Here is a 27,875-nt window from a genome sequence, read left to right as displayed (position 1 = left end):
GGGCTGAAACTGTCTCCACCAGGTAGAAAGGGCAACAGTCTTTATAAATCCAGGGTGTTTACAAGGCAAAACCAGGCTCCTGGTGGTCTGGAACTCCTTTTCCCTGCCCCCACCTGTGATGGCCCACTGATCCGTCCCATATAGTCCAGCCTTCATACGCTCCACCCTGTTCGGGTGGAATGTTTGGAGTCTCCTTGATCTTCCAATCAAAGCAAGGAACAAGCCTCAGATGAAGGTTGTGGGACCTTGGGCAGGTCACTTAACCTGCATATCAGAGTCTTTATTTATAAAATGTGAAGGCTGGACTTGATGATTTAAAAACAAACAACTAATGCTTGTTGAACACGTACTGTGTGCTGGGCCCTCCTCTCCACATTCTGCAAAAACCGTCAAATGAAGGTGCAGAAACAAACAGACACCACTTCCCCCAACCCGACCCAGCTTGCTCTACAAAGAAACCGGGTGGAATTGTCAGCTTCAGGGATTAGTTATGTCATCTCACCAAGGGAATGTTGGCCTCTGAGTTCCCTTCCCGGTCAAATTCCACAGGTCAGTGCTGCGCAGCAGTGGGAGTGTTCAGTTTGGACAGCTGACCCAACACCCAAAACCTTATCCACTACTGGCGGACATCCTCTAACAGTTGTAACAAGTATAGAAGTATCCTTTTGATTCACAGTTGTCCAGTCTCTTGGTTAGGAAGCAGGAAAGGGCCTTCACCTCCTAACATCTGGAGCTGTAAGGAGGATCATGCATTTGGATAGTGTATGTGTGGGGGATCAGCAGAGATGATCTCAAATGGATGAATACACCTTCAGTAGAAATGACTTCGACAAGGAATACAGAGCAGCCAGGTCCAGAGGCTTGTGAAGAGTGAGGAAGGGTGCAGGGAGAGGGTAGAGTCTGGAAGCCCATTGTTTAAGCAAGGTTTTCCAAATAGGATATTTCACGGAGCCCTAGCATTTTCTGAGCTGGAGTGCCTTCATTGTACACCTGAGGAAGTGGAGGACTTTTGCAGTTTATAGCTTGCCTAAGGACCCACAGTGAGCTTGGAGAGAATTTAGAGGGCTGAGCTAAGAATCTGGGGCCCCTGTCTTTCAGTCCAGATCTCCATCCCCTGCTTCAAGCTGCCTTCCTCACCACCCGCTCCCTCACCTCACCTTCCGGGTTCTACTGTTGGATTCCCGGATATTACAGGTGACCTCAGCGCAACCTGTTCTTTTTATATCAGATCTCATCCTCTCAGCCCCCTCACAGTGATCCACACTACTGACAACCTTCTCAAAACCCTCCTTCCTTCGCCTCCTGGTTTTTCTGTCCTGCCTGTTAGATACTTTGGTCTCTTTACAGACCCTTCTTTCCCTGGTCCCTGAGCATGGTCCTTCCCCACGGCTCTACCCTTGAAGCCAGTCTCTTGCTCTCTATTCCCTCTCCGCCATCCACTGATGCAGCTTCAACTCCAAGGGTGACATTCTGGCCAGTCCCTAGGCCCCCATCTCTCTCTTCTGCAATGAGAGAAGCCTCCTAGGATATCCTGTGGGCACGTCAAACTCAACATTTCCAAACTTTAGCTCACCATTTTCCTTACTCCCATGGCTTTTATGTATAGCTTATTTTTGACTTTTACATTCCCCTCCTCCAAACTTAGGATTCCAAGATTTTCAGTGCCTGAAGAGTCCCTTCTAACTTGCTGTCTCAAATTTAAGGATTTCCTGGTCATATTCATTCATTCACTCAAATACTCTCTGAGCACATTCTCTGTGCCAGAGTCGGCTCTAAGTGCTGGAGGTTCCATGGTGAAAAAACAGACTTAGATACTGCCTCCGAGGGGCTTATAGTTGAATGGGGGAGACACAAATTAAAATAAGTAATTGCTGAAAAATATCTATACAATTTCCACTAAAGAACAGTACAGGACTGCGACAGTGCATGATGGAGCGGGGGGGTTTGGGGGGGTGGGTAACCTGGTCTGGAGGCCAGAGAAATCCTGAACATGGGGAACAGGTGTAAGGTATAGCAGGTAGCAATCTCATCTCCTCTTTTGGAATTCCAGGCCTGTGGTAGGCAGAGTGATGGCCCCCAAAGATGTCCATGTTCTAATCCCTAGAACTGTGAATTTGTTGTTACATGGCAAAGGATAATTAAGGTTGTAGATAGTATTAAGGTTACTATTAAGGTCTCCTGGATTATCTGGGTGGGATCAAGGTAATTGCTCAAGTCCTTAAAAGTGGAAGAGGGAGGCAGAGGAGGGAGTCAGAGAGAGATGTGATGTCGGAAGCAGGGTCAGAGAGATGTTATGTTGCTGGCCTTGAAGATGGAGGAAGGGGGCCAAGGAATATAGGTAGTCTCTAGAAGTTGGAAAAAGCAAGGAAATGGATTCTCTTCTAGAGCCTCCAGAAAGGAACCCGACCCTGCTGACACCTTGATTTTAGCCCAGTGCAACTCCTGTTGGACTTCTGAAATACAGAACAGTAAGATAATAAATTGTGTTATTTTAAGCCACTAAGTTTGTGGTAATTTGTTATGGTAGCAGTAGAAAACTAAGTCTTGGCCTCAACCCTGATATTTCCATTCTTGAAGCCATTTCATTTATTTCCACCTATCCTTGAACCCCATCTTTCCCTCATCTCTGCTCTCTAGATCCATCCTTTGGACCCAGCGCTGCTGAGGATTCCAAGGGCACAGTGCGACTGGATGGATTCCAGGAGCAGCAAAGGGAGGAGGAGGAAAAGCCAGGTGAGTGCAAGGGCTAAGGGAGAGCTCTGGCTCTAGACTCAGACAGGCCTGGTGTGGAACCTGCGGGAGCACTTACTCCCTATGGAGTCTGAGCAAGGTGTTTGGCTTGTTTCTTCCGCTTTAACAAGAAGACGGTGATAGGTGCTACCTCAAAGGCATAAAAGGCAATGATAACTATATCATGCATTTATCACAGATTATCGTGAATGCTCGTGTGCCATGAAGAGACCAGGTCCAAGGAATTACATAAAAAGGTCACTGGAGGGTAATCAAGGGACTCGCCAAGCACCCAGGGCCAGGTGCCAGGGAAGGCGCCTCTTCCCCTTCCTGCCCCCTCCCCTTTCCTGCTGGAGCAGCGGCTCTGGGAGAAAGCCCCAGGGGATGGGGAGATGGCTTGGCCAGCTGTGCTCATCTACAACCCCCGCCCCAGGACACAGAGGCAGGGCTACTCATCCTTTTCTCTCCCTCCCTCTCAACAACCCCTCCACCTCGCGCTGCCCTTTGGTGGCCATTCAGGCTGGTTTCACCGGGAGTGGGGCGCACGTGGCACGAAGCCAACCCCGCGCGGTGCGGGAGCGGGGGCCGTGCTGAGAGCGGGTCAGCGGCCGGGCCCGGGGGGGTTCTCACTTCCCCTCCCCAACGGCCGCGGGTGCAGGTGCCGCGGGCCGAGCCCCGCAGGCGGGGCGGGCCCTGTGGACACGCCCTCGCGGCGAGTCCTCGCCGCCGGTCGGGAGGAAGCGCCAGAGCGGCGGCTGGTGCTACGCGGAGCCGGGCGCCCCCCCACGCCCCGCGCCCAGGGACGCCGCCGGGCCGGCTCCTGGCCCCGGGTACCGCACACGCAGCGAGCCGGGCCCGTGGGCTGCGCCCCGCGGCATGGCAGCCTCAGGTGGGTATTCAAGGCGCCAGGCTCCTCTCCCGAGCCGCCCCGCTGGCGCGCCCCTTCCGCCCTCCCCGCGCTCTCTCACTCACTGCAGCCCTCGAGCTCCGTCTCTCTCCTAATCCTGTCTGCTTCATGGGTGCGGGATCTGTGTTCTTTCTGTTCTTTTCTCTCTTCCTTGTCGCAAACTTCCACCCCAACTTTCCCACGTTCCCCTTCCCAGCCTGTTGGGCGATTCTCTTCAGCCCCTGCCTGACCCTCCCTGGTCCTCTGTCTTCTAAGTCTCCTTTTCTCCCTCCATCACTGCTCTCGGAGCATCTGAGGGTCGTTTTCCCTGTTCTGCCAACTCTGTGAACGTACAGAAGAGCTGAAAGAAGGCTGAGAGCCCACTTGTCTATGACGGCGAAACGCTTCTCTTAGGGCCACATCGGACCAATAGGGGGCGCTCAGATAGTCCTAGGTGGGCAATGGGAGGTCGGAGGCGGCCCTGGCCACCTTCCCAAGCCTGCTTCCTCTACCCTTCCTAGGCTTTGTTTTTCGTCTAGAATTTTGATAGGAATCTAGGAACACCATTCCTTTGGCTTAACTTTTCTTATGTCCTTTGCAGAACTTTGGCGACTGGGGAGAGCAGGAGGCCACTGGGTAATCTACCCATCAAAAGGCGCCAAGAGTCTTTTGATTAGTTTGGGGCTCCCTTCTGGTTCATGAGTGTATACACTTGGCAGGTCACTCACTTGCTGAGATCCAGGACAAACCAGTAAAAATGATAACAGAGACAACTAATGAGCACTTACTATGCACTTTTGTGGATATTGTGCACCTAAATGTGTTCTCAGTGGTGACCAGGACACACCTAGTCTCTGCTCTCAAGGAATTTATAGTCTTATGAAGGAAAGCGGTAAGTGAGCAGGGAATTAGTAGATGAGAAGACTAGAGATACCATGTTTGCCGTTGGGCGTCCCTGTATTTTCCAAGCCCATCTTATGGTGTTTTAACGGAGATAACATGTGAAAACAGGATGTAAAAGCCTCTTGAAAAATAAAATCTAGTCAGCCAGGAGAAGGTACCATTCTTGGAGGATATGGGCAGATGCTAGAATGAAGAGCCAGCTCTCCCCTGATCCCCTGAGGTCTAGCCTTCCAGTGGATGCGGGTAGAGAAGGCCAATGGTGACAGTCCCATTAAATTTGGTGATACAGGCTCATTATTTAAAGGGAGTGGGAAAGTAGCTAACATTAGCCTCGTGGCTCTCTAGTTGGGCTCTGGAGGTTAGAAGAAGCTATATTGTACATAAAGAACCCCTGGTAATAGGTTCATAGTCCACACATTACATTTGAAAGCTGAAGCAGTTATCTAGAGGGAATTCATTCATTCAACAAATACTTATTGTATGCCTACTGTTTACAGGCACTGTTCTAGGCGCTGGGTGTATATTCAGTAAACAAAACAGACATAAGCCGTGTCCCCATGGAGCTTATGGAGTAGAGGGGGAAGGCATTTAATAAGGAGAGTACATGATATGATAAGTGCAGTGGAAAAACAATAGAGAGGAGTAAAGGGGTTTGGGGTTATAAATTTAAATGAGGTAGCCAGGTTAGGGCTCATGGAGAAAGGGACATTTGAGCAAAGGCCTAAAGAGGAGTTATGTGGAGGAACAGTGCTCCAGGCAGAGGAACAGTAAATGAGTGTACGTGGTGTATTTAGGGAACAAGGAGCAGGTGGCCTGAGTAGGTGGGGTGCTTGGGGAGAAGTAGGAGATGAGGTCAGAAAAGGAACCAGTGAAGCTCCCACCTTCTTCTATGGCTGGAAATACTCTCTGAGCTGTTGAGTCCAGGAAACAGCAAACTGGGAGGGCCTTTGGGCAGAGGAGGCAGAGAAAACTACCCTCATCCAGTGTCCTGTGTGCCTCGCTCCAGTGGGTGTGGCTGAAGGGGCTAGAAGTGTATGCTCCCATTCAGATGGGGACTCAAGCCCAGTGGCCAAACCTGGGGCTATTCATGGCTTTGTAGTGGCTTCTGCAGATGTGTGTATGGTTAGAGCTGTCAAACCCTCTTGCCATCAGCATCCTCTGTGGTGACACACCACTCCAGGTGCTGCAAGTGGGAGTTGGGCCTCTGGGGTCCCTGGGGCTCCCTAGGGTCTGGAGGTACAAGGACCCATGGAGGCAGGTCACAGTGGCGAGAGTGAGAGTGGTGAGAGCACCTCTTACCAAGATGCTGTAGGCTCTGGAGTCATCCAGGCCACTCTTCCTTGTGGTCTTCTTCTCCTCTTCCTCCCCCATTCCCCCTCCTCCTCCTCCTCTTCCTCCTTCTCTTCCTTTTTCTTCTTTTAAACAACTTTATTGAGATATAATTCATATACCATACAATTCGCCTATTTTAACTGTACGATTCAGTGGTTTTTAGTATCTTCACAGATATGGGCAACCATCACCACAGTCAATTTTAGAATATTTTCATCACATCAGAAAGAAACTCCCTATGCTTTAGCTATTACCCGCTTCTTCCCTACTCCTTCCCAGCCCTAAGTTCTACTTCCTGTCTCTGTAGATTTCCCTACTCTGGACTTTCATATTAATGGGATCATATAGTATGTGGTCTTTTGTGACTGGCTTCTTTTATGTAGCATAATGTTTTCAAGGTTCATCCAAGTTGTAGCATGCATTAGTACTTTATTCCTTTTTATGGCCAAATTATGTGGTCTCCTTAAATTCCCTTCCACTGAAGGGTAAATGTTAGTCTTTTATTTTTTGAAAGGCTTATTTGTTTGTTGAAATCAAACAGAATCTTGGCTCTCTGTCCTTGAAAGAACTTGGGAAGCAAGATAAATGAAATGGAATCAGCCTAACCTGGAATATTCTCTAGGTTCTTGATGGCGTCTCTTGTATTTACACATGAGAGAAAGGAGAGAGAGGCCATAAGTGACTTTCCCAAGTGGCCAAGTCTGGTTGAGTGAAGACTTGAATCCTTTCCTCCATGTGTCAGCCTCCAGATATTTGAAGAAAGCTCTTATACCTTTTCCTGCCCCCTCTCTCCAAGCCTTTTCTTATCTCCAGATCCTTCTACCATCCCTGGACTTACAGGACAATAGGGCTTGAAGGGACCTTTAATTTTCTGTGATCTTAACTTCCATCTGATCCTAGAAGTCCCTCAAGACTCCTGCCAAGTCTCTAAACTTGAAACCATCTAGCCTCTGGAAGCTCCTCAGGTGAATTGTTTCGAGATCTCTCCCTCTCCTGGTCACCTTCCCTATCTCACATCCCTTTTCATTGTGGCGCTAGTTGCAAACATGGGGCTCTAGGACAGATGAACGGGGTGCCAGAGTTACCTACAGACTGAAGAAATGGTCTGGACTGAGTAGTTTGAAAAGCTGCCTGTCACTTCCTCTCTGTTCTTCTCAGGTGGATTCTGAATCTTTCAAAGGAACCTCTCTTTCAGTCACCGTGTTTCTTACCACCACCATCACTTGCCGTTGCCACCAGCCAGCCCCACCTCTACTGTTATCCATTCCTTTCTCCTTCTGTAGCCAGACCTGTTCTTTAAGCTCCACAAGGACAAAGACCCTTCCTCATTTCTGTCTAGGATTTATGGACTCCTTGTTGGTTCATGTATTCATTTCTCTGAATAAACAAACAAACAAAAATGAGAGAATTGATTTGGCCCATGTGAAGAAATGCCTTATGGTTAAAAGAGGGGAATTATCCTTGAAGAAAGGGGTGTCTCCCCCCCCCATACCAGAGAGAGTTGCTGTCAAAGCGTTTAGTCCTGTGTTGTTACCAGCACGTTATGGAGAGACTTCACCTTCCACTTTGGACTTTTTTACAACTTCCCCAGCTTTCAGTTTCAGCAGCAGAGTGAAATTCAGGAAGGTGATAGATTTCGTTGTCTTCATTTACATTCAGGCAGAATTTGCTTAGATTTAGTATATTGGTCTGAAGTCACACCACAAGTTGGTGACCAAGTAGGTTGTGATATTAACTAGTCTGAGGCAATAACCACTTCCTTCTCAAGTACTTTTGCTCAAAGGGGGATCAAATTTAACACTAGAACCACAGGAATGAGACGTTTTAAATATGTTTTCCATATAGAAGAGGCTAACCCCTTAAGTGCTTTTTATTTAAATTGTATTTTTAAACTTTTACTTTAGAAGTTTTAGATTTATAGAAAAACTGCAAAGATAGTACAGAAAGTTCTCATATACTCCACACCCAGTTTCCCCTGTTATTAACATTTAAACTTTCCTTGATGACTAGAGGTCTTGAATGAACAGCAGGTATTGCAATGTGCTGTTAACGGAGGAGCAGGAAGTGGTGAGGCAGGGTCCAGGATAAAATGAATACCCACTCCCTCAGTGGCCCCAGAACTTGTCATCTGAAAAATGTTATTTTGCTTTTGGGTCACTGTCTTCTCATAAAAGTGACAGAAATCGCTCATGGCCACATGGTCAGGGCACTGTAAAGTTGCTTTCCTGCTAAGCCAGTCAATGCTCCAAGATCCAACTTGCCTTCTTAAGGGTACTTCTTAAGCTCTAGAAAATCATCTTCTGATGGCTTCTTCATCGCTAGTGTATGGGACCACAGCCAGCCCTTTCTGAGATCTTATTCTCCTTCTAACCCACTTATACAAATTGTTGACACGATATTTCCTAGTTTATTTGTCTGTGTGTGGGTGGAAGTGGTGGCTATTGCTTCTTACTTTTGCACTTAATTGAATTCCAAGCATAGCATCAGTAACATTGCATCTTTAATATCAAAATGAAATGTAAAGTCTTGTACATTGCCTACCTGATGGACCACACTCATGCACATTCATAGGCAATACTTCACATTAGAGAAACATTTGCCTCTTAGGATAAACCAGCCACATAGGAAGGAGGGGCAGAAAGAAGGTAAATATATTCTGATGCCTTAACTCTGCTTTTCTCAATGTAAGCTCTATAGTTATCTAGCTTCGCCAATTTTATTCCTTCTATAGTCCTGAAATTATTTCTCCATTGAGGTACAGAGAAATAGTCTACACAGAAAACAAAAAAGATCCAATCAGAAAAGATTTTATTTTATGGAAGGCTGCAACATTGGCACATTAAAATTTTATCCTTAATCTGTTTAAACTTTGGGGCAAGAGTAAGCATTCCTAAAAAGGATTGTTTTATTCACAATTGAGGAAACAGACCACGCTCAGGATTGAGTTCTCTGTAGAGCCATAAATGCCCATGGCATCGTCAGAATTGCTGACTATTTTTCTCCAGTCCCATATTGCCTTCTAATACTGACTTCTTTTAAAATTCGCACACTTTCGCTTCAAAAGTACTCCCAGGCTGATCAACTTGTTCCTGCTCAGGGCCTATTGGGTTTTGTGTTAGCACTGGAGTAGGGCTCCAGGAAAGCAGGGACTCCAAAAAGACAGAAACTCCAAACTTTTTTATTTGCTATTTTAAAAGATTTGGTACTGTCATCCAGGGGGAGATCGGAACTGTGTTGGGTTCACATTTTGTGTGTCATTCTTTTACTTTGAATATGGTGGTGGATGGGGCAAGAGAGGGGATTCCTTCCATGGTATGTTCAGAGCTTAGAGCCTCAGCTCTTGCCCCAGTCCTGCCTCTGATCTTTTTGCCGGAACCACTCAGTGGAATGCGGTCCAGGGATGGCGTTTGATTGTGACAACCCACAATTTAGATGATTCCTAAGCTTCATAAAATTTGAGCAGCTTCCTTTTCTGTGTGGGAGGAAGGATCCCTGTTGCGTTCTACTGACGCGCGTGGATACTCCTCTGCACTCACCCCTCAGATGTCTCAGGACAGTTCGTTGCATTAGTGGAGAGAGGAGGACCCATGACAGTTATGTTAAGAGCCCAGCTTCTTTGAACTTTGATAATGGGAAGATAAGATTTATTACTCGTAAGATTCTTGACAGACTTGCTGATGGGAGGCAGCAGGTGGATTGGCAAGAGGACTGGACTGGGAACCGGGGGACAACCTGAGTTTCAGTCCTGGCTCCGAGACTAATTTGCTGAGTGTAAATTTGCTGAGTTCCTCCATCTTCCCAGGTGAAGTGTTTCTTTTATCTGTAAATGAGGAGTTTGGGCCAAGTGGTCCCCAAAAACCCTTTTTAACTCAATGCTTCTCTGAGGCTTTTGACTATTTCTGGCATTTGTGCTTTATTAGAGGGAGAAGAAAGCCTTTGTCACAGACCAGCTGTGGTGGGCACACCGTGCAAATGGTATTGTGGTCAAAGCATTAATTTAACCACAGTCACCCTTTACATTAATGCATTGTTTATGTTAGTGTGAGGATAATGATACCAGCTACTAATTATTAATTATTGAAGGTTTATTATATGCCAAGCACAATGCTTCTCACTTTACATGAAATATCTAATTAAATTCTCACAAAACACTGATAAATATTGCCATTATATTTCCATTTGCAGGTGAGTAAACTGAGATTTAAGAGAATATTCAAGTAACTTGCCCAAGGTTACACAGCTAACACTTTGCAGAGCCAAGATGCTAACTCTGGCTGCCTGATTCCAGCCCTATGCTTGTAACCGCTGTATTTGGGAAAGAGCCAGGTTCTGGGGCCAAACTGTCTGAGTTCAAATTCTGCCTCTGCCACTGTGATTTTGGGTAAGTTACTTAAACTGCCACACCTCAGTTTTCTCATCTTTAAAAAGGGGCTCATAGTAGTACCTACATTAGAAGGTTGCTGTGATGATTAAATGAGTTTACTAGGCAATGTGCTTGGAAGAGCATCTGGAACATAGTAAGCTCTATAGAAGTGCTTGCTGTTGCTGTTATTATCATCAGCAGCAGCAGCAGCATCATCCTATACTGCGTCAGCTGTGGGGGGAAGAGTATGCCAACAGAGGCAATAGCTTATGCAAAGATCTGAAACTGCACGGTATGTTTGGGCAAAGACAGAGAGTCTGGTGTGGTTGTAACACAGACTGTGGGTGGAGAAAGACGTTAGACAGGTTTGCTGGAGGCAGACCCTGAAAGAGTGTGAGTGCCAGGCTCCTCGTCTAGATGGTGTATCTTGTAGCTCATGGGTTGCCCTAGAAGGGGCAGGCATGTTAACATGCTTCCATGCCTTGTTCTTGCTCAGGGGTGCTCAGAGGATGTGACATCCTCATCGTCTACAGCCCAGATGCTGAGGAATGGTGTCGGTACCTCCAGGACCTTTTCCTGTCCAGTCGGCAGGTCCGTAGCCAGAAGACGCTGACTTACAGGCTGGGCCCCCAGGCCTCCTTCTCGGCTGAGGACCTGAGCTTCTTTCTCAGCTCGCGCTGCGTCGTGGTGCTGCTGTCTGCGGAGCTGGTGCAGCACTTCTGCCAGCCAGCCCTGCTGCCCCTGCTGCAGAGAGCCTTCCATCCTCCGCACCGCATGGTGCGGCTGCTCTGCGGGGTGCAGGACGGTGAGGAGTTCCTGGACTTCTTTCCAGATTGGGCGCACTGGCAGGAGCTCACCTGTGACGACGAACCTGAGACTTACGTGGCAGCTGTGAGGAAGGCCATTTCTGAAGGTAAGAGTCTCTTCTGAAGTAGAGATAAGCAAGCCCTAGGAAAGTGACTAATACAGGCCCCAGGCATTTCAGGTGCGACATTGTCATGTTAACACTAGTCATTTATATTACAAAATGAACCTGGACTTCACTATGCTAAGAGTTTCTGTCATGTTTATTGGTTTAGAGCCTATTCCTGGGATGGGATAGGGATAGGGTAGGTCTCTTGGACCGCAGGAGAGGAAGACAACACTTTCCTTCGGGTTCTGTGCCAGGACAAGAGCCTTCTTCCCAGAATTTTCTACACCTTGGAAGACACAGGTTCCAGCCTAGAGGGCAGTAGGGGTGAGAAGCTGAGACTTAGTTTGTTGGGGGTGTGAGGAACATGACTGCCAACTTTTGTGCTTGCAAGCCACTTCCATTTTATCATCATGTGACCTCAAGTTTTTTGTTGAAAAGGTGTCACTTTTGGCTAATATGTTTATAGGAAAACACCCCTCTTCTCTATTTCCCGCCAGCATAGCTTCTGTCTTTTGCCCTGTTTCTCCTTTTAAAGTGGGAAAATTCTGATCCTCTCAGCTGGGGCTAATGACTTCAGTGGCCCCAGGAAATGTGACATACATTCTGATTAACAGTAACGGAAGACGTGCTCTGGGATGGATGCGTGTCACGGCTTTTCTTCCTCTTTTTGTTTTCTATTTTTGCCTCCCTGTGGGCTCTGAGCAGGCTATGTGTTTATCTTCTATTCTCTTGCCATTTGAGATCATATGCACCTGACACTAGCAAAGAAGCCTGGAAAATTATGGACCAATTTGACTATGCTCAGTTATCCCTGGTGTGACGTGGGTATTAATTTGGCTCATCCACCCCTGTCCCATTTGATTAACTGAATCAAGAGTTCACTGATTCTTAGTGATCTTAAATATAGCTTCCTAGATGCTTTTATTTTGGAGTGCCTTAGGAAAACCTCATGTGTACAAGAGGGGTATTAAAAAATAAACTATTGCAAGTTATAGAGAATGTAACTAAGGATATACTTATACCAGAAACCTAGTGTGGGTATAGTATAGTCTGAACCTAGTGTGGATAGAATAGCCTGCTCTAAACCAATAAATATGACCAGATCTCTTCACCTAGTGCGATCCCAGCTCAGTTTGTAATATAAATGATTGTTATTAGCATGAAAGATCTCACCTGAAATGCCTGGGACCTGGATTAGAATTTTTCCAGGGTTTGCTTAGCTTTACATGACAGAAAAAGCAAATAATTCACACTTGCATGATTGCACTTTGTTGCTTTGAGGGAGTTGTGATCTGCCTAAACTTACAAAGAACTGATACACAACTGGTTGTTTCTGTGGATGAACTTGTCATGGCATCGGTCCATTATGATCTCGTGACCCACCAGTCAATCATTCAGAGCTCCGTGGGTGTATTGTCGCTGTACTGGCACTTCATTCTGTTTGCTCTAACAGACTGTTCTTTAAAATATTACAGTGGAGTTATTTTTAAAAATAGATGGTGAAAAGGATTCTTTTCATATCGTTTGGACGCATCCAATGTTTAGATGCCCAGATAAATTGATCACCTGTAGTATTTTACTTTTTACTAAGAGTAAAGCCTTTAGCTTCAAGGTTGCAGAAAGAGTGAAGTGTTTCACAGTGGTGTTCTGTTCTGAGAGCAAATAACCTCTCATCAGAAAGAGATTATTTTAATGGGAGATTAAAATAAGCTGCTTAATGGAAAATCTCTGCAGTTCACAATCAATAGCTATGTAGGGACAAATCGAATTATAGGAAGGGGACGAGGAGGAAGGATGGCTTATGGCTCCAATATAGCTTTCTTATCTGGTATTCGACTTGTGAATTTTGGGATTTGAGGTCTCTGTGTGTGCCAGGATGGCTTGGGTTTGCTTTTGGGGTGTCCATAGCCATTGCCCTTGGTTAGCCCAGTAGTGTGGTGCTATATCTCTGATTTTTGTAATGGATAAGCTTTCCTAACAAACTCAAGACTTGAAGTCTGACAGTGTAGCGAAAACAGGGGAGGGACACTCCGTCGCCTGGCTCTGCTGCTAACTAGATGCCCAACATTGGGCAAGTTGCTTAGCCTCTTTGGGTTTCAGTTTCCTTCTCTGTAAGAGGCGGAATTAGACTTGGTCTAAGACATTTTCCAGGGCTAATAATCTATGACTCCTTGAGGCCAGAGAGTCTCAAACATTTTTGAAGCACCGCCTTCTTGCCCTATTTCATACCTGCTTTGACTCCCAGGAAGCTTAGGGCTAAAACAGTGTTTAAGGACAGTACTATCTCTACACTAGGTTTCCGGTATAATGATGTCCTTAGTTACATTCTCTGTAACTTGCGATAGTTTAATACTTCTCTTGTACACATGAGGTTTTCCTAAAGTACCTCAAAGTAAAAACAAAAAATAAAATTTTCATGCATCCCACTATACAAGCTGCCCCAGTCCCATGAGAAATAAGTACATGAAACTTGTTTCTTTGACTTTCTATGTTTAAAAAAAGAATCGCAGTGGGAAATGTAATGGGAAATTGATAATGGGGATGAACTAATGGTAGGGACAATAATCACGGGGTTACTGATTGTAGGACTCTTCAAAGCTATAGGGAGACAAATTTCAGGTAAACTTTCTAACAGTTAGAGCATGCAAAGATGGAATGGGTGGCCTTTGGAGGTGGTGAATTCCACATCACTGGGAGTGTGTAAGTGGAGACTGCAGGTGTGGTATAAAGGGATTCAGCTTTGGAACCATGGTTGGACCACGTGACCTTCACAGCCTTTTGATCATAAAATTTCCTTACGTGAAGTTCCACTTTCTAACCAGGAACACCTTTCTATTCTGAATTCAGTCTTCCTACTTCACCACGTCTCCCTGGGCTTTCTAACTCCCAACTGAAGAAATATTGGTCATGTTCCTACTATGACCCCAGCAGAAAATGGCAAGAAAAAAGACCTCAAGTCATAATCTATGTAACCTTTGAAAATAGTAAAACTCCCAGCATATTTATATACATATATTTTCTTAATTTTGAGGTACCTTTTGAAAAAACATGACTGCTTGATAAGATATTCACTGAGATCATTTAAAATTTAGGATAAATATTAGACCATTCAAAATTTAAAATAAGGTTTAAAGATCAAAAGCTTTAGAAGAGCTGGTAATGGAGGTAAATATTCCAGAAACTTAGATTAAATGTGGTTACAGGAGTCAGTATACTCTCTTTTGCTGCGTTATCTGAACAAGTGCTTCTCAAACTTGACTGTGTGCAGGAGGCCCTGGGGATCTTGTCAGTATGCGTATTCTGACTCAGAAGGTCTAGATGGGGCCCAAGATTCTGCATTTCTAACAAGCAATTAGGTGATGCTGATGCTGCTTGTCAGGGGTCCACTGAGAAGCGAGCAAGAATCTAAGCCACCCTTCCTTTGTCAGGTCAATGGTTATGTACCTCTGTCGTGCATGAACCATTTTCTCAAATCTCTACTTTTCTGGAAATGCAGACACCATCACATCAGAGGGACTCCTGGACACCCATCAGTTTAGGTATAAAATTAGGCCAGTGTTTGGTGCTTAGGCCAACAGACTCCAGGGTAGAGGTCCCTAGTTCTCTTCCTGTGTCCTACTCGTCGATTCAATGTATTAGCTTGGGCAACTTTTAATCTCTCAGTTTTCCAGAAGTAAGTGGTCCTGACATTGGAGTGAGGGTGTAGTTCGATCACAATCCTTATTGCTTCTTCATTTAATAGGCCCATTGATCATAATTACTATTCCACTAAAAAATGTTTTGGAGGTTTTATTTTATTTCCCACCTCCTCTCTCTAAATTTGTCAGCCACCTTAAAATCAAGCAGATGTTTTAATTAGAGTCTTCAGTGTGTTGGAACAGCCAGTTTATTTCCCAAGATCTTCATCTGTAAAATGATGGGATTGGCCCAGATGATTTGGAAGGTCTTTCCCAGCCCTCTGTGCTGTAATCTATCATTATAAGTTTTCTAAGAAGATGGCAAATCACCCAGAACCTTTTAACTGATTCAGTTTGGTTCCAAATGTCTGCAGTGATATATACCCAGCACGTAGAAGACAGTGCCATTGTTCTGAATTTGTTAGATTTGTTGGGTGATTATTTTAAAATAAGGAAGTGAGAAAAACCCAGGTACAGCACAGAAATTATTTCCTCTTTTTATTAGAGCTCTATTCTTTGCTGCAAATCTCACTGGAATACAAAAATAGATTTTGTTAGTCTGTGTGGGAAAGGACTTGGTGGGTGGTATTGAGTTTTATTTCAAAAGTTCCCATCATTGTGTATGTGTGTGTGCGTGTTTGTGCGTGCGTGTGTGTTTGTGTGTGTTGAGGGAGAAGGGGAGGACTAAACCTAATTCTCCTAATATCATTAAGTATTACACCAGAGATCTAGTCTGCTGCCTTATGCGCATATTTTCTCTTCGCCTCCCCTCAGACCTCCTCGTGCCCTTTGCACCTCAGAAGTTCTGCTGGTACCCAAAATTATCATGTATTTTGCCTTTTGTTCCCGTGGGAAAAATTTAGAAGGATGTGCCCACATCTGGCCTCTCTTTGTTGATATGAATCTTCTAATCTGAGTATTAAACAAGAGTTTAAAAGCAGAACAACCATTTAAAAATGCTTTCAGCTGATCAAATAGATTCCACAATCTTTTCCTAAATTTGAAAAGGAACACTGTTTTCTGAAATGAAGTAACATATGTTCATCATAAGGTTAAAAAAAAAGAAGAAAAAAAATACCTGTAGGTTTTTGCCAGTTTTCTCTTTTTATAAATAATGTTGCAATAAATCTTCATGCAGCTTTGTGCCTAAGTCTTTGTGAATCTCGGTTGATTTCCTCCCAGCTGTATTCCTGTAGAGTTCCCAGAGGGAGCGTTGCAGGCCTGCTCTGTGCATCTCTCCACCCTACCCCTGTAACCTGAATCCGGGGCCCCCCTGAATGCAGTTTTTTGTTATTGCAGCTTATTTAATGTTTCTCTTTTCCTTTATGGCTGATCAAGTCAATTATTTACATTGCAGTTTCTCTTGCAAAGATACTCATTTGGAGAACCGCCCTGCACCCTTCCTTCCCCTCACGGAAAGAGCTAATAATAAGATGAATGCTTTTGTAACGGGTACCATGTGTAATGCACTGGGCACTTTATGCATGTTTATTCCCCCCCACACCTCTGAGTGGGTAGATGGTTTTATTGCCATTCCACAGAGATGAGAAAACTGAGGTTCAGAGAGGTTAAATGACTTGCATGAGGACTGGGAACAGTTCGCCTTGGAACCTAGGGCCTTCAGACTCTAGAATGCTCTCTACTTTTTCCCTTGCTTTCCTCTAAGTCTCCTTTGCCCACCCTCCTCTTCTACGTGGAGACAAGAGGGATGAAAAAACTAGTGGAAGAAAAAGGATCAGGGACCACGAAGCTTCTCTGGTTCTCTGACCACAGGTTCCCAAGTCAGGCTGATCATTGGCATTGCCCCTGCACTTTGTTCAAAATGAAGGTGCCTGGGCCCCACCCCAGACCTACTGAATCAGAATCTTGTGGGGTTGGTCCCAGGACTATGAATTTCAGAAAGCCTCTGCAGTTGTTTCTGCTGTGCAGCCATGTTCTGGAGGCTCTGCTCCAAGCCCGGGGCCCTGGCCCTTGGTTTCCAGTTGAAGGAGTCAGCAGCAGCTCACGCCCTGTGGGCTGTTCTGAGGCAGGTCACGGGGCAGTGGTCCCAGGGGCTTAGAGCTTGGCCGTGGCACAACTCACTTCCACGTCACAGGCAGCAGCCCTTAGAGCGGGGAGGAGAGTTAGACCCTTGCAGCAAAGGGGAAGTCACTGTGCTGTCCTCGCTCTCCTCGGTGTGGTGGCCTCGCCGATGGTAAGTCGTTGACTTCTGGGGCTGCTGTGGTGCCTTGCAGAGACTGAGGGGAGAATCTGATCTTGGGCCTCTTGAAATGGGCTATTTTTGTTCTGCCATCCTCCTGCCTTGTAGCTGTGGATTATTGGGTTTGCTCTTTCTCTACTGTGGGTTAGTCCACTCTGCAGTCAGCTTCTCGAGGCTCCTCCTTAAATGACCCTTGCTGAAGGATGCTTTCTTCATACAGTCTTCCCTTTTGAAATAATCTTTGATTCGGGGAAGAACATGCCCAGCTGGGATGGTGAAATCTGTCTCGGTGTCACTAAAAATCTACAGCCTGTCTCAGGACTTTAGATTTCCCTTGCCAGGTACCCTGACTGCCTTGTAGAATAAGATAGGTCCCCACTCCTTGCTGTGCCTGAAACAATTAGAAAGAACTAATGCCCATGATAGACTTTTGGGCCCATGGAACTTTCCCCTTGAAGCCTCAGAGTCCCCCAGGATTGTGAATTTCCCACAAAGCTGTGAGCCCCGGATGGTGTAGTGAAATTGACCACCTCGGCTGCTTCGTCAGCCACCCAGAGACAGCCTTCTCCTCCCAGTTGTGATCCCTCAAAGAAAGTATCTGCAAGTCCCTTTGTCAACTGTGGTTGGTGAGATGCAGTGGAAAGGGGGTGATGAATGCTGAAGTTTCCACTAGTGTGAGAATCTCAAGTTTGCACCTGTCTTTGTCTAAATTTTCTAACATGCACTGTAATGGAAATATCAGATACAGGAATTTTATCGGTTAGTTTCTCACCCTGTTCTTTCGGTATTCTTCGCATCTCGCTTCTCCTGGGACTATTGCTAGAAGAGAATACCAAGAACTTAGGAGGGACCTGACATCTGTTTTACTCTTTCCAAGCCCTTTTATAAAAATTATTATAAAAATTTCGTTTGATTCATGAACTTTTCCTATAAGGCAGACATGATTATTATCTCCATTTTAAAGATGAGGAAAACAAGGCGTAGGTGGGTTCAATGACTTGCCCGAGGTCACATAGCTGCTTTTCCATTAAAGCTAGGGTCAGGGTGAGGGCCTCCTGCCTTGTAGTCCAAGGCCTAGTTATTGCCTTGTCTAGGTACCACAGTCAGCCTTTCGTCTGGTGTGTATTTATTGGACATTTACTGTTCGCGAGGCCCTGTGCTGGGTGCCAGGATAGAGCAGGGAAAGACAGACATAGTTATGCTGTAATGGTGTCTACCTTCCAGACCAGCCCTATCCAAAAAATGTATAATGTGAGCCACATGTGAAATTTAAAGTTTTCTAGTAGCCGCAGGGAAAAAAAAAAACAAAGTAAAAAGAAACAGGTAATAAATTTTAAAATATGTTTTACTTAACCCAATATATCTAAGATATTCTCATTTCAACATATAATCAATATAAACATTATTATTGAGATATTTTACATCCTTTTTTCATACTAAGTCTTTGAAATCTGGTCTGTATTTTGTTATAATTTAAATTATATATATAATTTTAATATGCTAGTGTGTGTGTATATATACATATATATATATAAATAAAAGGATACACAAGAGATTGTTGCTAGTGGTTGCCTTTGGGTGGATGGAGGACATTTTGAACTTCTTGTTTTAGACATTTCTCCAGCTTTTTAATTTTTTTACTGTGTTCATGTTTTACTTTCAGTTAGGAATTGTAAAAGAAAAATGATGGAGTCATGAGGATTTTATAGATCTAGAGAAAGGTGTTGGGCTTACACCCAGCTAATCCAAATAGGTTGAGCTTCAGGTTAAATTCCTTTGTGCAAACTCCTTGGCCTTTTTCTCGGCTTCATTAGATTGATCTCCTGGGTAAGGGGAAGCAATGTGGTATTGGTTGGCCTTATTGCTATACTGTCTGCACTGTCACTCACTCAGTGTGGGCTAATGCCTGGAAAGAGAGAACAGCTGCTTATCATTGAGTCATATTTTTACTCTTGTCAAATGGAATTTGACTCTTGTCAAACTGATGTCTTCTTAGATTACTACAGTCTTTCTGACAAGAAGTAAGAGACTATGGGTGTCTATTTCACAGACTCTGACACTAACTGGTGTGCCACCTTGGGCAAGTCACTTGGCCACCCTGGGTCTATTCTTGTCTTTAAAATGCTGAGAGGAGCCTGTTGACATCTCACACCTTTACAGTCATGAAATTCCATGATTCCAACTATGTGTGATTTTACATATCTTACATTTCACTGCTGGTTCTCAATCTGATATTTTTCAAAATCCCATCAAGGTATAATGTATTATTTCAGCTAACAAGTTATCCTTTACAACAGAATTTTAAACAGAACCTTAAATGACATAATAATAGCTTTCTATTTATGGACATTAGCCCAAGGTCAGTCTTAGGAGAACATAACATTATGCCATTATCTGTGTAGGAATGAAAGAATGCATGTATTTAACATTTTACATGTATTGTTTATTATGGTCTGCATGTAGATTTATGAATGTGGGTTCATAGGAAGATAACGGGGGCAGGGGAAATGAGGGCAAATATGTATGACAGACTGGGTCTGTCAATTTCGCTATTATTGCAGGATGTTTTGACAGCTTTTCAATTTCGTTTCCATCGCCATTCACAAGACTGAGAGTGTGTCTGAGATGGCTGAGGAAATGGGATGATTTATGCTATAAATGACTCTTTATCTGCCCATTGAAGAAATTATGGAAACCACAGTAGGCTTGTCATATGGACTTCAGGGCAGAAAACTTCCTACTTTAGCCGGTTTGGTAAAATTTAGACTTCAACAGTGGTTGGTTGGTTTTCCAAGATATAGAAAAATGAACAAAATCAATCAGTGATAAAATTGACCTTTCTGTGGGGGAAAACCATTTGGAGACTATTTTATTTTCACTGTGTTTATGTTTTTTAAGAAAATACTAGTCCTCATTGACAATGTTTTATATATGGTGGGCACCCAGTAAATGGTAGATGACTGGATGGATGGGTGCGTCCATGGTTTGTTGTGCATTTTCCTAACTATTGGGCCCATTTTGAATGTCTCAGATGGAGAAAAAGATATCCCTCCTGTGAGCATCTTTCTTAGGGGCCTGCACTACTGCTGCCATTTGGATCGTCAACCATTTCCATGGAGCAGGTTTGTCTTGTAGTCACATAGTCAGGATGTGTCCACATGTTGATTCAAAGCAAGACTGGGTCTATAGGTGCATCTTTTTTTTCTATGTTTATACTTAGAAATGTACCAGATATAACAGCCTGTCCCACAAAAGAATCAGGTGTGCCATTACAGAAGCTAGTTAGTAATTGGAATTGTTTGCTCCGTGGGAGAGTGTGTGGGTCTACTGGTAGCAGAGATTATACTGCGTGTGTCCTTTTTGAAGGAGATCATTAAAATGAAGTAATGGGTCGAGTTCAGAGGAGACTTCTAGAATTGGCTTGTTTTGGGAATTCCTTGGTACTTTTTCTTTTGGATTTGTGCATTCTGCATATGTGTATCTCCCCTCTCACTCTTATAGGGTTAGACCCATCCTAGGTTCTTATTTAAAAGAATGCTGGTTAGATATGCATATTTTGTCCACCAAGTTGCCAGTTTCACAGACTGCTGGCTCTCTCGCTAATATCTGATAACATAGGAAATAGTAGGGGAGGCTCTACGTTTAAAATTGAACTAAAATAAGTTTCCTTTTACATGTACAGCTAATGTTTGAGGCTGTAGTTAAAGCTTGCAGTAAGGTAGACATTCATCAAAACTAGCACACAAGGCCGGCCCTGTGGCTCAGCGGTTAAGTGCGCACGCTCCACTACTACCAGCTGGGGTTCGGATCCTGGGCGTGCACCGACGCACCGCTTCTCTGGCCATGCTGAGGCCGCGTCCCACATAGAGCAACTAGAAGGATGTGCAACTATGACATACAACTATCTACTGGGGCTTTGGGGGGAAAAAAAAAAGGAGGAGGACTGGCAATAGATGTTAGCTCAGAGCCGGTCTTCCTCAGCAAAAAGAGGAGGATTAGCATGGATGTTAGCTCAGGGCTGATCTTCCTTACAAAAATAAATAAATAAATTAATTAATTAATTAATTAATTAATAAATAAAACTGTTTAAAAAAAACTAGCACATACAAGAATATTAGTGTTAACTATTGACTCATTTTTTTTTGAGCATGTAAAGTGTAGTAAAACATTTCTGTTGCAAGATATGGCATTTAGCATTCCAAACGGAGTCAACCTATTACTTGTTCTGAAACAGATTCCCCTTTCATTTTCAAAAACTTTCTAAATATCATTTCTCAAAGCCTTGGTTTGTTGCCAGAGAAGTTCTCTGATTGTGATTGTGAAGCATTTTTGTGTTAAAAGTTTTTCAGGAAAAATGTAATGCTGAAATAACCGTTCAGTAATTTGGCAGCCTAAATGTTTATTTTTACTTTGTAGTCACTTTGAATTCAGAGACCCATAGGTTATAGAAATCCTTCAACATTTTTTCACCCCAATTCCTTCCATGGTCCAGGGTGTTCATATAATTAAAACTTGCCCGTACTCTGGAAGCAATCTAGCTTTAGAGTCTCTGATGGGACAACAGAGATAGGGAGCCACTGAGTCAACAAGATGGAAATATAGAATATTAACATTAGAAAAGGAAATTCTGAGACCATCTGGCCCAACCCCTTTAGTTTAAAATGAACCAAGTAGGACAAAGAGGAGTTAGAAGACTTGCCCAGCGTTACTCAGTTAGTGGCAGAGATGAGACTGTTAATGTATGTTCATCTTCAACATATATTTAGTGGGCTTGTGGAATGCCTGCCTTGGGGGTGGCACTCTGCAAGGTCCTGGGAAGACTTGATGAAAAAGTCATATTCAACCCCTTCCCTCGCATAGTTTACATGTCCTAGAGGGAGAGGGACATTAAATAGTCAGTTGCCCTGTTAATTACCTAATGCCAGGAGCGTCCAGTGTTATGAAGCAGAAGTCAGGAAGGTCTCTTTGAATAATAAAGGGGACCTGAGATATCATGGGGGCCCCTTTGATAGTTCCTATAGCATCCATTAAGGAAAGAATGAGTTTCCTGAGCATCCATCTTGGAAAAGAGATGAAAAGGTGTGGCTTGTAGTTATGGCAAATGTTATGCCACATGGTCATTTAATAGTAACATAGAGCCCAAGTTAACTGTAGTTTTCAGGCAGGTTAGGCAGAACAGTCATTTTCTCAGAGTAGTGATTAGAATTGTCTGAAATTTTACAGTAGCTTTATTCAAGCACTCAATTTTAAAATGAGCATTTTGCTTCTTTCCTTAAGTTTGTAGGCAGCAGTGATGTTGATGTGTATATATTAATATGTTCCTACAATTTGAAAGTTTCACATTCTAGTTCATCTAAATGTGTATTGATTGGAAGGACAGGCTAAAGATAAGTTGAAAATTAATAAGGATCAATATAAAATCCTGCTCAGGGTCCAAGAAAATAATTGAACAGTTGTACAAAAACTGAATAAAGGGATATATATTTTAAGAGTAGCATTTGTGAGAAGATCTGGTGGTTTTAGTTAAAGGCTAGCTAAACATGGTCAACAGAGCAATGTCACCTCCAAAAAAAATAAATGCCACATGAAGGTTTATGAACAGAAGTATTAGTATCAGAGAAGAGCCTCCTTCTCTATGCTGCATTGCTCAGCTTCCCTGGAGAAGTGTTCACCATTTCAATGGGAGGCACATACAGATATTCATCCACCCATCCACCCATCCATCCATCCATTCATCCATTCATCCATCCATCCATCCATCCACTCACTCGTCTGTCCTTTCACTCATTTTGTTCGTTGTCCCTTCAATAGAATGTAAGCCTCAGGAGAATGAGGATTTTGTTCACTGCTGTATTCCTAGTGCCTAGAACAGTGCTTGACGCATAGTAGGCCCTCAATAAATTGTTGAATGACTGAATGGAGTGAATGGGAAATATCAAATTCTGTCGGATGATAAGTGGTTGAAGGAAATAAGCTTGTTGTGGGGAAAAGAAATTTCACTGGAACCATGGAAACTGTCTTCAGAGCTTTGAAGCCTGTCATGTGGAAAAGCAGAAGGGCAGGACTCTTCTGTGTTTCTGTGGTGGACAAGGCAAGGAGCAATGCATGAAAGTTGCAACATTGGCACCAGTGCAAGTTTAGGAGGCCCTCATAATCCAAAGACAAGTGATTCTGGGAAAAGGCCAGGTGAAGTGGTGTCAGAGAGAGGGAAATTCCTCCTTCTACCCTTCTTGTGTTCTTATGGCTGGACTAATAATAAAATCGACACAAGGCCAGATTAACATGAGAAAAACACAATTTAATACGTACATACTGGAAATCATAGAGAAATGATGTTTGGAGAGTGAGCAAAGCAGGCAGTATATATATCTTTTTACACAAAAAAACATAAATTTGTGAGGAATGAAAGGACAAAGAAACTTAGGTTTGAGGTATGTAATTAGTGAGGAATTTAAACAGTTTGGGTTTGAGGTAGTAAATTAACAAGGTTTGTTTATATAGTCTTCTCAGCCCTGAATTTCCTAGCTCTGGTGATAAGGATGCAGGGAGAGCCCCTTTCACATGGGAGATTTATTTCCTGCTTTCAGCGGGGACAGAGAGAGGAGGGTCGGAATGCCCTTTTTGATTCTCAAGTAACTTTAATTCAAAATAATCAATATGCTGTTGTGGGATATTTTGGGGTGGCCTGCCCTGGGCCCCAACAGTGGATATACTTAAGCAGGAACCAAAATTTCATAATAAATACTAAAAAAATTTTTTATTGGGACTTTATTTTGAAAAGCAAAACTAAAAATTAAGAAAATAAATTTATTTTTATCTAATATAGTTTCAATGATAATTTCAGCTATATGCTATTTCTCAAACTACACAAAGACTGAATCAACCGTTTCTGGGTTTTATGCAGGAGGAGTTGAGTACATTTTTTGGACATAGTTTTATGCTAGCACGAGATAGCATTCCTTAGTTCACATTTGAATTTTTTTAAACAGTTGTATTGAAATATAATTCACAACACATTTGACTTTGACAGTTTTCAAGTCCTCCTCTCAATCATTATGTATTCCTGTCATTCACTTTTGATTATTGGGCAGCATCCCTGTGGACTTTCTCCTGTCCAGTTGGTAACCTTTCCAACTGACAGTGGCTTTACTTGTGATTCAGACAATTTTCCGACATCACTTTCATGAACTTTGTAAAATTCTGCATCTTTTGCAAAATCTAGAATTACCCTGTATAACCAAGTAACATTGTGTTTGTGGTTTATTGTGGATAAATCCTAAACCTGGGAGAGACCAAGCAATAAAAATGTGACTCCATGGATGAGAATATACACCAAGATTAAGCAAGCAGAGGTGTTTAAGTGGGGACTAATTTTGTAAATGGGCATTTTGTTAGTAAATACTTTTATGTTATGAAAAATTAGCTTCACTATGTTACCATAACTATGAGGACTTGAAATAGGAATACTCAGAAAATGATAAGGCTGCCAGAGTTGGAAGCCACTAACATGGGTTCAGAGCCCCCAGCTTTGTTCCACCAAGAAGAGAACTGAGGGAATGAATATCCTAGTACATCTGTAACCCATTCCATTTCGTATACTAGTTGGGAAGCTTTGCCACTGATGATGGACTTGAGTCAAAAAAGTCTTGACAGGTTGGAACACTGGCCCCCATCCAACATAAAACATTTAACAAGGCTAAGTGTTAAATTATTGCAGTTAGTTCCCAAACCTCATTCCCCCAAAACAAAACAAACTGAACTATCTGACTGTAGCATGGCAAAGGGAAAGTCCTGGCTTCCGTGGTTTACGTGAAAAAGAGCTGGGGGTTTGAGGTGACCACATGCTCAGTATGAATCAGCGAGGTGGCACGACTGGTCTAAGATGACGTCTTGAGCTGCCCTTCAGAGCAATGGCCAGACTGGAAGAGGTGATGTCCCTTCTTGTATTACACACAGACTCTAGTTACCCATCTGCAGTAGTTGTTGGCAGAAGGTGGGGGAATGGAGAGTTAGGTTGGGGAGATGCCAGGGGCCAGATAAGCCAGAGTTATCTCCATCTGAGGCCTGCTTGGAAAGGTGAGTGTATTACTCTGGGCTTGTTTGTTTGTAAGGAGAGAATCCTCTTACAACTTGGGCAAAAGAGGAATTAGCCAAACTATGGGAAGGGCAGGAGTGCAGCTGGTCCTCAGAGATACCCTGGAACCAAGAACTTGAACTCCGCAGAGTTGCCTTTCCACCTCTCCTTTCTGTGTCTCTCTGCATGTTGGTGTCATTCTCTGATGAGTTACCTCCAAGAAGGAGAATTACAGCTCCTAGGAGCTGCCACACCTCACTCTTTCCAATTGCAACTCCAGAGAGGAATTGATACTTGTTCTCTCTGGTCCAGAATTCAAAATCCCAGGCCAGGGTCTAATTAGTTGAACCTGGGTCAGGTGCCTCAGTGTAGGCCAATTAACTGTGGCCAGGGGATTGGAGGACTATGAATGGCCCATGTTGGTAGCCTGGGGTGTGGGATTTCTAAAACCTTGGCAGCTTCCATTCAAACCACTTGGTGAGAGTGCAGGGATCAAGAATTGTGCCAGAGAAGGATTGCTGTTTCCCTCCATTGTTTGTCAAGCAATGCAAAAGACAACTGCTACCCTGAGGAATCTGGAAACATGCCTGTGCCTGAGGAACAGAGGAAATAACCCCCAGGGTGTTTAATCATAGAATTATAGAATTTGGGGCTAGAGTGAAACTGAGGCTCAACATTGTCAAATGACTTGCCCAGAGATACCTAGTTGGTTAGAGACCAAAGCCCAGGCTTCTAACTCTGAAATCAGTTTCATTCACTATTCTTTGCTGTCTTCCTAAAGAAGAAAACACCAAGGAGAGACATGAAAATTACCTTCAGACATCTGAAGGATTGTTATGAGGAAATAAGAATGGCATTGTTTGATGATGCTCCAAAGGGCAGATGAGGATTCGTGGACAGTGGTAACTGACAAGCAGAATTCTACTAGATTTAAGGAAGAACATTAATACCTGGAATGGCTTAACAATGGAGCAGGCTAACCTCAGGAGGTGGTGGCCAGAGGCCCTGTCACTGGAAGCCTTCAGGCTAAAGTTGGATAAACATCTGCCGAGGATGCTGAAGAAGGAATCCCTGAAGTCCCTTCCAACCCAGAGACACTGGGGATTAAAAACCTGGACCATGTTGCTTTTTACTGTTTTCTTTCAGCTTCTTTCCCAATAATAATAACAACAGCAACAGCAGCAGCACCACCAGTTGTACAGTATTTACAGTGGTAAAGGCTGTGCTAACCATTTTACAATGATTATCTCATTTAATCTTAACCTCTAAGATAGTTACTATTTTTATCTCCATTTTGCAGATGAGGCCCAGAAACATTAAGTTACTTTCCCAATGGCACGTGGGAGCACCAGGTTTGCTACCAAGCCCTTAGTCTTAACTACTGTGTCCTACTTTTACAGTCTCTCTCAGGTGTTCTCAAAGTGTGATCCTCAGAATACCTGCATCAGAACCATATATTTTTGGTTTTGATGCAGAATCAAATATTTTGACCCTCATATTTTTGTAAATATTCATGTTCCCCATATATTTGAACCCCACATTTTTTGTAAATATTCATGTTCCTGGGCCCTTCCAGTTATCTAATGAACCAGAATGTCTGTGTGCAATGGACTGGGAATATGTATTTTTTTACAAGTACCCTGGGTGATTCTGATGGGCACTAAAGTTTGAGAACCACTGGTCTAGCTCTTTCAAAGGAAAGCTGGAGGGGAGATCAGATCCTGAAAAGCCTCCTGTTTATCTAAGCAGCTTAGACTTTGCTCTGAAGGCCATGGGGAGACACAGAAGTTTCAAAAGTCAGGGTCTGACGTGATCAGAATTGATTTTCAGTAAGTTCAGTCTGGTGGCTGTAGGGGCGGGGCTGGAGGCTAGAGATTGATCAGGAGGCTATTGCATCTTTCAGGGGAGGGGTGATATGGGCCAGAGCTGAACAGAGGCAGTGGAAATGGAGAGGAAGGGACACTTAGAAGGGGTGAAAAGCAGGCAGAACCAGCAGGACTCGGTGCCTGATTGTGTGGTGGAGTGAGAGGAAGCAGCTTAATGGGCGAGTTCAGTACATGAGAGTGGAAGATGCTGCTGTGGGACCAGCATGCGTATTGAATTCAGAAAATAAGGAAGCACTTTCAACAGAGGTGGGTTGAAAACTTCATGGAGGAGATGGCATTGAAACAGAGGGTTGAATTTTAAGAGGTGTTGATGAGAATGGAAGGGAATGACATCCCAGGATGGAGGAACTCCATGGGCAAGGCAGAGGGGTAGAAAAGCACAATTTGGGTTAAGAAGTAGAGGGACAGAGATCGTGGGGGAAAAAAGATTATAAAAATCAACTTGAGTCAGTGGGATAAGTGCCTTCAATGTCAGGACAAAGAGCGTTGCCTGGTTTATCTCAGAGGGCTTTTTGTTGGCTGGGGCAGCAAAATGACTGAAAGGACATTTGGAGAGATTGTTTCAGCCCAGCTAAAGGGCTGACCCTAGTTTTTGAGGCAGCCTTTTCCCCAATTTCAGTTAGACGTGGAGCTAAACGTTTATAGGTCCTACTTAAATGGGAAATGGAACCCATATTATAAGCAGATTTTCTGATGAGATATTATGATAAATTTCCAGGCTTGTGTGAGTATTTTATTGAGATAGCATCAAGTGCTAAGTTCCTCTGACATCTATCCTTGCCCTTTGATTCTTATCTCCAACCCCTGTTTACTGTAGTAGTTGTGTACCCTAGAGATCTCAGGTGGTATGTTTGCACAAGGCCTCATCTCTGGCGTGGGTGGGGAATGATGGTTGGCTGGAATGAGCAGTG

At 43.7% G+C, this 27,875-nt stretch overlaps 1 protein-coding gene across 2 annotated transcripts in view; it reads left to right on the top strand.

Annotated features, from left to right (window-relative positions):
- The first annotated feature begins 3,474 nt into the window (after positions 1 to 3,474).
- The window catches only part of PIK3AP1 (phosphoinositide-3-kinase adaptor protein 1), a 115,436-nt gene continuing 91,035 nt past the window's right edge, over positions 3,475 to 27,875 (top strand). Inside the window, exons 1-2 of one of the 2 annotated variants that reach the window (XM_058543638.1) lie at positions 3,475 to 3,619; positions 10,711 to 11,127. In XM_058543638.1, the coding sequence (XP_058399621.1) occupies positions 3,607 to 3,619; positions 10,711 to 11,127 (430 nt within the window). In that variant the 5' untranslated portion in view covers positions 3,475 to 3,606. Of the gene's footprint in view, positions 3,620 to 10,676; positions 11,128 to 27,875 lie in introns of those variants that run through there. The other variant, XM_058543637.1, reaches the window with a different exon arrangement.

The sequence above is a fragment of the Diceros bicornis genome, chromosome 6 (genome assembly GCF_020826845.1).
Source record: "Diceros bicornis minor isolate mBicDic1 chromosome 6, mDicBic1.mat.cur, whole genome shotgun sequence".
Classification (NCBI taxonomy): Eukaryota; Metazoa; Chordata; class Mammalia; order Perissodactyla; family Rhinocerotidae; genus Diceros; species Diceros bicornis.
Note: the sequence above shows the minus strand (reverse complement) of the source record. Positions and strands in the feature narration are given on the sequence as shown.